A 12330-nucleotide genomic window follows, 5' to 3' on the forward strand; every position below is an offset into this window, starting at 1 on the left:
TGTCATTAGGGATCACCAAAGATAACAACCTTATTTTTTTATCCTTCTCCTTTAATATTGGAATGCTGTTACTGCAATTTAATACTGCAATATTCCCTTCTCAAGGAATCCACTCACATGATTACTCTCCACAGACTGCAACCCCAGAATTGTGGGGCTGCTTTCAGCAGCTCTCTCCCTCCAAATGCCCATTAGTGCAGCAAAGAGAGGACCCCAAAACTGCCCATCTCCAAACCCTGTTCAAAACCTGGATATAGAACTGCATCTTTCCAACAATGGATTCACCTACAATACCAATTCTGTCTTTGGAACTTAGCCAATGACCCCAACAGTGCTATATGAATTGATAAACCAACTCACACTATCTGGCAAAACACTTTTGTAATTAAAGGCAAGAGATGTGGAAAAGAAAAATATATTTGTTCACATTTCTTGTCCTAAGAACCTTAAATTGAGATCTTATTTATCAGTATGTGGCTACTACATGATACATGAGTAAAAAGTGAAAAGTATCTCACTGCTTTAAAAACTAGTGGGGAAAAACGAGTCAGATACTCAGTTAGACATCCCAATGCTCAAGGCCAGGAGTGAGGTGGGGTGGAGGATATGACTCTTCTGCTATGTTTAAAATTCTTGGTATATAACTCACTGCTTTGGTGACAGAGATACCAACTGGCAAAACCATTTTCTTACCCAGAATCTAAACACCACTCTTGTACTTTCCGAATATGGAGACTCCCAGTTTTTACCCTGCAGGATGACCAGACATAGAAAAGGAAATGATACACAGAGATGAGTGAAGGTAGGGATTTCTATGGCTATATAATTCATAAATTTGACAACTTTTATATTTTTTCCTTTTCCTCAACCTGGAATCTGAATTTTATACAATAAGTAAAGGTCTGCAAAGACTGGGGCTCCTCTCTGAGCAACAGAAGGCTGAGCTGGCAGTTCTGGCAGGCATAATTCTCAACTACCACTCAAGGTGTTTTATGGAAACTAGAGTGCTACTTAGAATTTAATTTCCTCACTTCCAGACCAAAACTACAGCCACAAATTTAAATATAATTCAAAGTCCATGGGAAAAGCAGTAACTGTTACTACAATAAACATTACAAAATGAAATGAAAAAATTCCAGGTGTTAGTTGATTTATATGAGGAAAACACAAGGTGCATTAGTGATTGGATGCATTATTAATGCAGCAACAGCTACTGGTGTTTCATCAGAAACAGAATTTTACACTGATTTTTACATCAACTACTTTACTATATGCTTCCCTAATGAAAGTTTAGTTAAATTTAAAAGAAGGTGTCTTACTTCTCAAGAAGTGTGAAAATATCCAAAAATTCATAATGGACATAATTAATGGAGGCTTCCAGATGGTGCAAATGAACTGGTTCAGTTAATGACAAAGAAGCAGCTGGATTCCAGTAAGAGACATTACATATTTCAAAAAAAGCCAATGCAACTAGAAATGTCACTGTCCTGGGCAGACTGGTATCCCCAATTGCCTGTTCTGTTTATGTTACATATTAAGTTCTACACCTTTAAGATTGGTTCCAAGAGTGAAGTAGGGGGAAGAAGAAATGTGCAGTTTGTTTGCAGAAACTGCACTCACTCCCTTCTGCTTCTCTGGACTGTGTCTGCAGCACAGACATACAGTGGGACAAAGCTCTCCTTTGCTTTTAGTTAGTTTTTAGCTAGCCAAGGCAGAGAAGTTCCCTGGACTGTGTTTTTTCCTTTTTCTTAGATAAGTTCAAACCTGGTCTGGACTGAAAACCCAGACAAACCCTGGGAGCTCATGCCTGTGGACCACCGGGTCCTGGGCCTCGGAACTTTCCAGTGTCAGAGGGACTGATAAGAGACTGAGCAAGCTGAGCTACACCCTATAAAAAGGACTTTTTTGGATTTGTCATCCCTTCAAACACTGAGAGGTTTTATTGTTTAATATTCAATTTCTGTTAAATAAACAGTTTTTTCCACTTTTCTCCAAGGAAATCTTTTTCCCAAACCAGGTGGGGGAGGGGCTGTTTGAATTTGCTTTCTGGAGGGAACTGCATTCGGAGGTTTTCTCCCAAATTTGCCCTAACCAGTCACCAATAAAAAAAATTACAGAAAAGCAAAGGGTGCAAGAAGGCCAGACAGGGCTGCTATAAAAAAAAACCCCAAACCAAACCAATAAACCCCCAAACAAACAAACAAAGAAGCTAAAAAAAAGAAAACAAAAAAAACCCCAAATATTCCCAAACAAAAAACCAACCAACCAAAAAAAACCTCCAAAATAAAACAAAGAAAAACAACAACAAAAAATTTAATAATTTTTTAATAATTATTAACCACCAAATAATTTAAATCTCAAAGTTCATTTTTTGAATCAATCCAATGCTAAGGTATTTGAGCTAAGAAAGAATTACTTTTATAGTAAGAACTGAAAGTAGATGCATTGAATACTGACTTTGGAGAAAAGAACAAATACTTTTCCCACTCAAGGCAGAGGTAAAAAGTTGATGTAAAACCTTGTTAATAATTGTCTGTCACTTGATATCTCTGCACACTGACTTGCTCTTTAAATGTTTTGTAACACGTACCAGTATTTTATCTAACACACAGATGCAAACTCATTTCCTTCCAGTGAACTGGCTCCTGAAAGTTCCGGGAGCAAAAGAGTTCAGCTAAGTACAAAATGTGCCTCACTTCCTCCATCTTGTGGGCACCAATACATGTTGCAACCATGACGAATCTTGACTCAGGAAAACATTTAATCACATTCTAGGTATCTTAATATCTAGGGGATATTTTCTTAATGTGCACTTAAAACTTGAATTTTGTTTAAATCCCTCTGTGATAATGAGCTGTCTCTCCAAAAGCTTATTAAAATGAATAGAATATCTTTGGTGTTGGGTTCTATTTGTCAAAATAATCATGGAAATACAGGGCTATAAACAGAATGGAAGAATCACATAAAGCGAGGCATTAACTCACCCACTGGTGATGTCGTCAGCCCTGATGTTCTTGCCCAGCACATCGCCATCGCTCATGTATCCGGAGGCATCCATGGCGATGCCCTCGAGGTCGATGTCGTCGCCAGCCTTGTCGGTGATGTCCACGTGGCAGACGCTGCTGCCGCGTGTGGCCAGCTGCCGCCGCAGCGGTGCCGAGTACAGGTACCGCCCGGCACCAGGCTCGGTGCTGATGAAGCGGCTGGCGTTCCCCCTGGGGGGGTACCCGTTCCCCATGGACGGCGCGTCGCCGGCCTGCAGCCGCGGGCTGGACTGGCCCAGTCTCCAGGACAGCGGTGTTGGCCGGCCAGTCAGGCTGAGGATGCTGCGCCCGCTGATCTCAGTGGTGACGTTGGTGTCAAATGTGGTCTCCAAGGTGCTTGAAAGGAGAGATGTGATGCCTTAGGACTTTAGCTTTTATATGTTTCAAATCCTGTACTGATTTAGTGTACAACTCTAAACACCATATAGAGTGTTAGTTAACTGTCTCCATATTTGGTCAGACAAAACAATCCAGGTCTGAAATTCAAGGACACCCTACTGCCTCAGGCCCCAAAAGTATAAACAAAGTGAATTAGGGGGAGAGCAACCTGGGGGTATATGACTTCACATACACTGAATCTATAATTAGAGAACTAATGCCCAATATGTTAATGGACCAAACTTATAATTGTCTAAAAACTTGCGACCATCGTCCATCTTGTGTGTAGCCTCTGGAAGACTTCTGACTGCCCAAGGGGTACCTGTTTGAAGGCCCTTAATAAATACCCACTTTACTCTCTTAATCTTGTCTAGCCTCTGTTCTAGGCATCACTCCAAGGCATCAGATGCACTGGATCAAATGTGGCTCTTACATGGAATGCTGTGAGATTTCAGGTGCTTCCAAGGCTCTGAACTCTCAGCAAGTTACTGATTGTATGTAACTTCGTATTCTCTGGTTATAGTAATAAATAACTAACAATTTACTGCTACAACACTTGGGGAGATCCTTTCTTTTCACTTTTCAGGTCTTTCCCCTATGTTCCTAAAGAGACTCTTGCACCCATGCCACCAGGTGCTCTACATAGATGTGAGAAGACTTAAGCAGGAGCTTTTTAATGGATTATCCACAATATCAAAGCGTATCTTTCTCATCTTCAAGCACATACAACAGCAAGGGAATAGGATAATATGCTGACTTAAGGAAAACCTGATGAAGTACCATTTTTCTGATGTATTCCTTTTTATTGCCCAAAGTCATGAAAATTCTAACTCTGGACATATCTTGGCCCAGCACCAAGACATAAGCTATTTCTACACCATGGAGAGAATTAAATTAAAAAAGTAAGAAGTAAGAGCCAAAAAAAATTTTTTTTTTCAAAATATAATTTGCATATTAACAAGCCAGTAGTGAACTATGACTTACTTTGAAGATGTTCAAACCCGAATCAGAAAAAGCAATAAATTACTCATATATTCATGAGTTATGTATATTTTTAAAAATATTGATAATATTTATATATGGAACCCTAAAAATGGGACTACACCATGAGTTTTCAATTGATGTGTACAGATTGCAAGGCTATACTCTGAATACTCATCACTGAGTTGCAGCTATTTATTTGCAGCTAATCCATAGCTGCAACTTCTCTTACCCACAAAAACTTCTCTTTTGTTTCCTGCTCAACTAAGTGCCACTTTTTTATTTACTGTGGATATTAGTAAAAATGAACAGCACTGTACCATTCTCAATGTAATGTTACATGTAAACTGCAAAAACATTTGTATTCTCTGGTTATAGTAATAAAACCATGAAGGGATGTCACATTAATTGAAATTTGCAAAGAAAAATAGCTTTGGGAATTCATCTTTGCAAGCTCAGCTTCAGTTTCAGACACAAAGCAAAAAAGTGTTTCCCCAATAAACTCATTTAGGGCTGGGGTACATAAGGCACCAAGCACTAGGTAGGACCCTAACGTCATAAGCAGCCAAACAGCTTATTCTCCCAAACTTCCTGTTCAACACTGAAAAGATCTAGCTCACACAATGTTTAAATGTAATACTAATCTTTGTTTATTTGCAGTATATTTTAAATATTGCTGAAGATTTCCAAATCCTGTTTTACAAAGAAAAAGCTGTTACATTCAGGTGATGACTAACAATATTAAAAAATTTTGTTTGTCCAAAGTTTGGTCAGGAATTTAAGTTATGCATTTGATAATGTGGGTCAAGCACAGTTCACCTCTTATTTAAACAAAATATTACATATAGGGGGAGAGAGTAATGAGAAGTTACTCAACAGTAAGAAGAAACATTTTAAACTGTAACTTATATTCAAACATCACCTCACACATTTAACAAGTGATTATTCTTGACCTCTGAGTCAATACAAATCCCATCCCATCAATTCCTCATCATACCTCTCGATAACCAGCCAACATTATTCAAATTCTGTGCATTGAAGACAAAAATTACAAAATCAGCATCTCCCATTGTCAGTGTTAATAATTTTTCTAAGGATGCAACCCAGCCAGGTGTAAGAGATGTAAAGTAAGAGCAGAGTGGTTTCCATTTTTTTACGAACACAGTGGTGTCCCTACCTGTGGGTGACCTGGGTTCCCCGCAAACTGGACATGGTTTCCTCCAGGTTCTGCCGAAGGTCAGCGATGTTTTTCACAGTTCTCAACCGCCGAGTCTCTGGATCCTCTCCTACAGGGAAAATAAGCCTTGAGTAAGGACCAGGCGGGGAACAGCACAGAACTGAGCTGCAACCTATGCCTGAATCTGACTCAAATGCACTTTTTTCTAACTTTCTAAGCTGGTTAGGCTTGAGATTTCATTCCCCCTTGGCAGGCACCTGCCATCATCACATCCTGACTGAAATGAGCTCTGCAGCATTACCTTCATTGCACAGGCTGCCTTTGAGATGTTGCTGTACTGTCATTTCCCATGTAATTTCCCAATTTAAATTAAAGGTTAACTTTCAACCTCATTAGCACATACACTCCATCAATACCCCCCTTTCCATCTAATATATTGATACAATTAACATTAACCTGACACAAGCAATTTCTCCAATGTTGTGTTTTCACTAGATCTTTCTCCTACAGTAACAGCTTTCCATAAACTAAACAGTGCTGACTGGGTGGGTGTTCCATGATGACTGATGTTTCAGGTAAAATAAGAAAAAGGTTTTGCATGTCAACATCACGACACAGTTACTATTCCTAAAATGTGGTACATGACATGAAGTTGGGGGATGGCTTAATTTTTCACAGCACTGAGAAATCCTGTTCTTTAAATACTTTGTTCAGAAGCACATTCATGTCCTGCTCTTTAAAAGTAGAGTTTATATACACAAAAAAAAAAGTCTTCTTACTGCCTGAGCATAATTTCATTTTATCAAATTAATAATTTAATTAGTGCTTCAGCATAATTTATTTACGTGCTGTCAGCTGTCATTTCAGAAAAGCTTCGGCTGCTACCTCAGCTGAGCATTACAGAGTTAAATCCTCTAAGAGGTTGAAGAGAAGTGAATTTCTAGTAGTGCTGGCATATTCTTTGTAAGCTGAAAGCTGGAACAAAAAACTGTCACAAAGCTTCTGTTGAGCACAGAAGGAAATTATTTCAGTCTAAAAGGTTTACAACTCGTGACTGAAGAAAATACTACAGTAAATGTAAAACTTTTCACATTTTATATCAGCCTTCTCTGTACAAGTGATGCATTTTTGAGCTGCCAGGATGCTGGGCACCCGCACAATTGCTAGTTTAGATGGATATCTATATATTACACACATCAGAAGTGAGAAGAACCAGACAAAAAAAGCTGTTGGAACTTTCTACATTCTCTGCTTTAAATTTCATGTTTCTAAAAGATGCCAGGTTGGTGGCACAGAAAAACCCACTCACTCACTTTTGCCTACAAAGCAGCAGTGCTACAAACTACTGACCAAAGTGCTTAGAGCCCATGAGGGCATTTTTCTTTTAATCAGTCTCTACTCTCTGGGAAATCATCTCCCTGAGTTACAATTCACTTAAGCCAGAGGGTCAAACAATTATGGGCTGGCTGGACTGAAAACATCCACCTAACAAGACCGATTACTTCAGCCAGTGGGTCTCTGGAACAGCAAACATTTTCTATACTCATGGATCTACAAATTTTTGTAGTAAAAAACATAAAATATTTATAAGACTTTAGTTCACAGTGGTCTTTTACAGATCATTTCACAGATGTTAAGACAATGGTAGGTAACTTCTTAAGAAAACACACAAGAGACAAACTAAATCAATTTCTTCTGAGATCACTCATGCCTAAATTGATACCAAATTTTCACTTAAATTACATTCCACTGCTTGAATTGTAACTATACTTAAAAGACAGATATTGGGTAGTTGGCCCCTAGAGCTTAATTCTGAAATCACTCAGCTTCTCGTGAGAAGGGAGCATTCTTAAACAATTCTGCTTTCATTTTTCCCTACCTATGCTCTCTTTTGTTTCACATGTGCTTTTAAATTAACAGCATCAATAGCTGCTATGCAGGAAGAGAAGATATCTGTGCCTTATTTCTTCTAATACACTTGGGGTGAGGGACTATTTTGTTTAGTTTGGTTTGTTTCCCCCAAGGCCCCTTCATGGATGCTGCTGTCTGGTCTGACTGTGCACAGCTGGGGTTGGCATCTCCCCTGTTTGAGGTTGTCAGCTGTCTTCTGCCTCAGGATCAAGTTTTGGAACTTACATATTCTTACACAGTTGTGTAATAGTTTTACTTACATAATATCTAACATTAAAGACCAAAGACCTTTTGTGGTCTAGAAACACTTCTCAGTTTGCAGGCTGAAATACATCCAGCCCAGCCAATATGATGATTAAGAGGTAATGCTGAAAAATTTTAAGCAGCTGGACACTGCGTTTCTTACTTGCAACTCTTATATTTAAAAACAAACACAAAAATGTTCTCAAGGATTTTATCCCTTGTGCCTTTTACCTGCCTTTTAAGTACTTAATCCACCTATGTATAAATTGTACACACAGATATGTTCATTTAGGCATTCCTGCAGCCCTCTTCCTCACCAGTGACTCTGCTTCTCACCTTTGCCATCAGCACACAGGTATAAAGGCAGCATTGATAGAATAGGCAATACAGAATAAAATTAATCTCATGATGAAACTTTTAGCCACATCACTTTTCCAAGGAGGGCATTTGGTTTCAAACCCCACATTAAAGTGGGGGACACCAAGACTAAGTAGCTGGAAAAAACCTGAGATATCCTACAAATGAGACATCCTGCAATAGCACACAGTATGCAAAGTCATAGATATTGCTGAAATAGGGACAGGAAGAGTTTAGACTGTGACTTTAAAAACACATTTTAGATCACATTAGTAGAATCTAATAGATTCTAAGAGAATATGGTTGCTGAAAATCCCTTTGTTATATTAATAAGTTTAATTTTTTTTGCTAACTAGCATATACTTCTTACAGTAGCAGGAATTCTAGATAAATATACCAGGTACTTCCTAATTTAGACTGCTCATATTCTAGCTACAACCAGCTTCTGCTTCTGTATGCTGGACACAATGGAGTGTAGCTGAATTTTAGTGCCCTATTGCTGCGAAGGCTATTTCTCAAATTGATCAGATTCATGTGAGTGATACTGAGATCACTCAAGACCTCCAAACCAAAACGTCAAGGAAATGAACACAGCCTCTTCTATAATCTCTGAAATGAAGTTTTTAAAACTAAACAATACATATTAAATGCTTGGGAATACTTAGGTTCCTTATTGTAGTTAAATCTTAAAAAATTATGCACATCTCCTAGACAAACTTAAAGCAGGCAAAATCCCTAGTGATTTCAAGAGATTTGGGGAGCACACTTGTGCTGAACTTAAGCATCTAGAGCTCAAATTACTGACACCCAGTTTTCATTGCTGAAGAGCTGAAAGAAATATTGTTATTAAGAACTAAAGCATTAGGAATAAAGTCAACTTGCTCTAGCCCATTCTAATTTAACCAGATCACAGCCAGTAACGGGTCATGCTGCAAGACTTACCTGAGAGGTCCTCAACGGCAGGCTGGGCAGTTTTGACATAAAGAGCAGAATCCATGCTGACCCCTCCTGTGCTGGCCTCGGCTGTTACGTTCCCTTCATTGTCTGTCTGAGATCTGGAAAGCAAAACAAAACAGGAATGTGCAGTCACTCTCCATCTAAAGTATCTCAAGTATAACAACAAGATGAGTGCACCTGCCCTCAGCCACTCTGTCCCACTCTCCAGAACAGACCAGCAGACTGATTTTACATAATTCATTAGTCCCATGTTGAATTATGTCCTGGAAATGGAAACAAGCACTCAGCTGTAAAAAATAAAAAATTCATAGTCAAAGATAGGCTTCACAGCTCATCAGATGGGGTCTTAAAACACTTGGATTTCCAGATGTATTTTAATTATCAATAACATCCGTTGTGGCTAATCTGATCCTCTCCTATAAAGTTTGTATTGCATGAAGATAAAGCAGGAAGCATCTGATGGCATGTTACACTCATGCTAGGTTCCCTTCAACATCACTTCCATTTTAAAAGAAATGATTGGGCAAAACCAACTTCAAACTCCAATTTATTGTCTGATATTATGGCTGCTAGATACTGAAAGGTGATGTAAGGATCTATTGTTAAATTTGAGTAAGATACTGTGACTCATTTCACTTTACTAGCTGTGCTATGTTTTTGCTCATAGAACCAAACCAACAGGCAGCTGGAAGTTCTCCTGCCCCAAGGGTAAGTACTGTAAAAAAGTGAGGACACAGTGGGGAATTATTATTGCAATACTCTTAATGTCACCTGACTCTTGTAGCAGGATGCTTTGCCTGGAGTGGGGGTAAAACAACTGGAACAATGTCCAATTTACAGAGCTGTCTGTGGCAGAAGGAGAAGGGGCCTCTGGCTGCTTTTGGTGTTGAATAATGCTGAAACCAGCCTGACTCATCAACCCTGAAATTCAACCTCCTGACAGGGAGGTGAAGGTGTGGCAGACTTGGTAAAGTACCTGATAAAGGAACCAACAATGATACCACTGGTAACTAGAGATGCTGGGCTGACACAGCTAGCCAAGACACATGACTGACAGTCACTTCATATTATAAAAGCCCAATCCCACTCTTTAATGGCAAGGCCTTCTAACACATCCCTCCTTGGAGTTTGTGCAGAATCCCCCCTTGAGTGGGGACATCCTGGTGAGTAAGCAAAAGAGATGTGCCTGCAGTCGTTGGTATGGGTGAATAACATCAATCTCTACTGAATAATTGCTTTTAATATAACTCTAGCATAATTCTTTTGATATTGTTTCAAAAATAATGAATTATCTATACTAGTAATCACAGCTATCCTTACTGTGTAGTAAATAATTCTGATTGAAAACTATTAGTCTAATCATTGTCAAAATAAATCACTTATTTTCATATAAATATATCTGGTTTGCCATCCTTAATCCTACCGGACAGTTGAATTATATGAAGTTCAACTACACCTATATAATCATATATAGACATGAACAAAGTTGACAAAGTCTGGTGCTAAGCCTGGATCCAGCTTCATCGAGAACTCCTCTCTGAGAAGGAGTTTAGAAAGCAAGGAGGTCCTTTCTGCGTCTCCTAACTCAATGGGAGGGCTTCTCTAATAAACTTTGCTGAAGCTCCCTTTCTGCCCGGAACAACCCTATACAAAATGCAGGACAATTTCTTAGGCCTTTTGCTTAAAAAAAACCCCATCAAACCCAAACAAAAAGTCTACAGGCAGCTGAAAAATACAAATTAAAGTAACCTTAATTGATGTCAGAAAACACCTGAGCCTTCTACTGCAATGCATTAACAAGTGCATTTTGTAGACTGAAAAAATGTCTGGATAGCAAATACAGCAAATATAAAAATGTGTTATGTTTGCCTTGCATGTTCTGATTTTTCTCTTTCCTTTTAAAGCTAACATGATTACAGAGTTTGGCCTTTTTTTCTCCAGCGCTGAAAAGTAAACATTATTTTTCAATTTTCCAGCTGCCAATAGGCAGTTTCATTCCTGATTTTGGTAAAAGGTCAAATAAATACTGTGAGAAGTCTATCAGTATGTTTAGGTTACAGACAATGTATGGACTGAATCTACTTTTACACTTTAGATGATGATATCTGTGTTCAGACTAAGATCAATACTAAGAAGAATGAAGGTAGTGATACCAGATGAACACTGTAGTGATAAACTTAACAACTCATCTCCAAAAATTTCTGCTTCCCAGGTCCCTGGCATTTAATTCCATACACACAGGTAGAATTCTCAAAGGGGCCAGAAGACCCAAGGGTTGCTCTTCCCATTCTACATTCCTACACAGGCCTTTGGCATCCCTCTCCTTCAGGTTCATTCCACTGACATTCATTCTTATTTAAAAAATGTGGCTGACCATTTTTTATGCTACATCTGCCAAGAGATCCAAGCCAAAATGTGTACATTATAGCTGAAAAAACCATGGGACAGGGCAACAAAAATGACCAAAGGTCATGAACAGAATCTCCTTAAGAGAAAACTAAAAAGGCTAGGTCACCTTAGCCTAGAAAGGATACATCTTAAAAGGAGGTGAGAAAGGTCTTTCAGATTACGAGCAGCAAGAGGATAATAAAGACAGAGCAAACACTTGCATCCTCTTCCTATGAAAGAGCTTAGCAGTGTCAAAAACCCCCACGAGATGGCTATCCAAACCAAAAATCCTATCCTCTGACTGAGAAACTTCTTGTCCCAGTCATGCTGTGTCCTTAAGAATCTCTGCTACTGATTTCCCTCTTATTACTTCTCTACTATCCCTAGGATACTTCCCTATGTATTCTCTACTGCCACTGTCAAGCAGAAGGTGCTTCAAATAGAAAACAGACTAGACAAAGGTTACCTGTGACTTCCTTTGGCTGTTCTTTTCATTATCTCAGGGTTAACACATACAAAACCACAGACTTCTTGTGTGGCCTTACTTAAATGAAAGTTTTTTGGGTTTTGGGTTTTTTTTGTTTTTTTTTAATTTAAATTTCCAACTCCTGCTTATAATGAGGCAGCTCCACCACCATCAGCCACAATGAAGACCCTGAATGTGTCCTGGCATAGTTACTACAACTTTCAAAGCTATGGTGCACAAAACAAACGTAATACATGCTCTTGTACCCTTTGGAAGAGAAGCACCTCATCAAGGAGGTGTTCAGATTGTCGTCTTTCCTGCTAGCAGGGCTGGATTCAACCATTATTCCCCCTGCTATCACAACTTCTCATACAGCCTTCGCCATCAGTTTTTGTGAAAATGCATAAATTGCCTACACTCTTGAAGCA

At 38.9% G+C, this 12330-nt stretch overlaps 1 protein-coding gene across 3 annotated transcripts in view; it reads right to left on the minus strand.

The window, feature by feature from the left end:
* NAV2 (neuron navigator 2) overlaps positions 1 to 12330 on the minus strand; it is a 208309-nt gene that overhangs the window by 90642 nt on the left and 105337 nt on the right. For all 3 annotated transcript variants that reach the window (XM_015630835.2, XM_015630834.2, XM_015630833.3), the window contains 3 exons: positions 9034 to 9146; positions 5581 to 5689; positions 2985 to 3380 (listed from right to left, as the gene is read on the minus strand). In XM_015630835.2, the coding sequence (XP_015486321.1) occupies positions 2985 to 3380; positions 5581 to 5689; positions 9034 to 9146 (618 nt within the window). The remainder of the gene's footprint in view (positions 1 to 2984; positions 3381 to 5580; positions 5690 to 9033; positions 9147 to 12330) is intronic.

Source organism: Parus major, chromosome 5 (assembly GCF_001522545.3).
Source record: "Parus major isolate Abel chromosome 5, Parus_major1.1, whole genome shotgun sequence".
In the NCBI taxonomy this organism is placed as follows: domain Eukaryota; kingdom Metazoa; phylum Chordata; class Aves; order Passeriformes; family Paridae; genus Parus; species Parus major.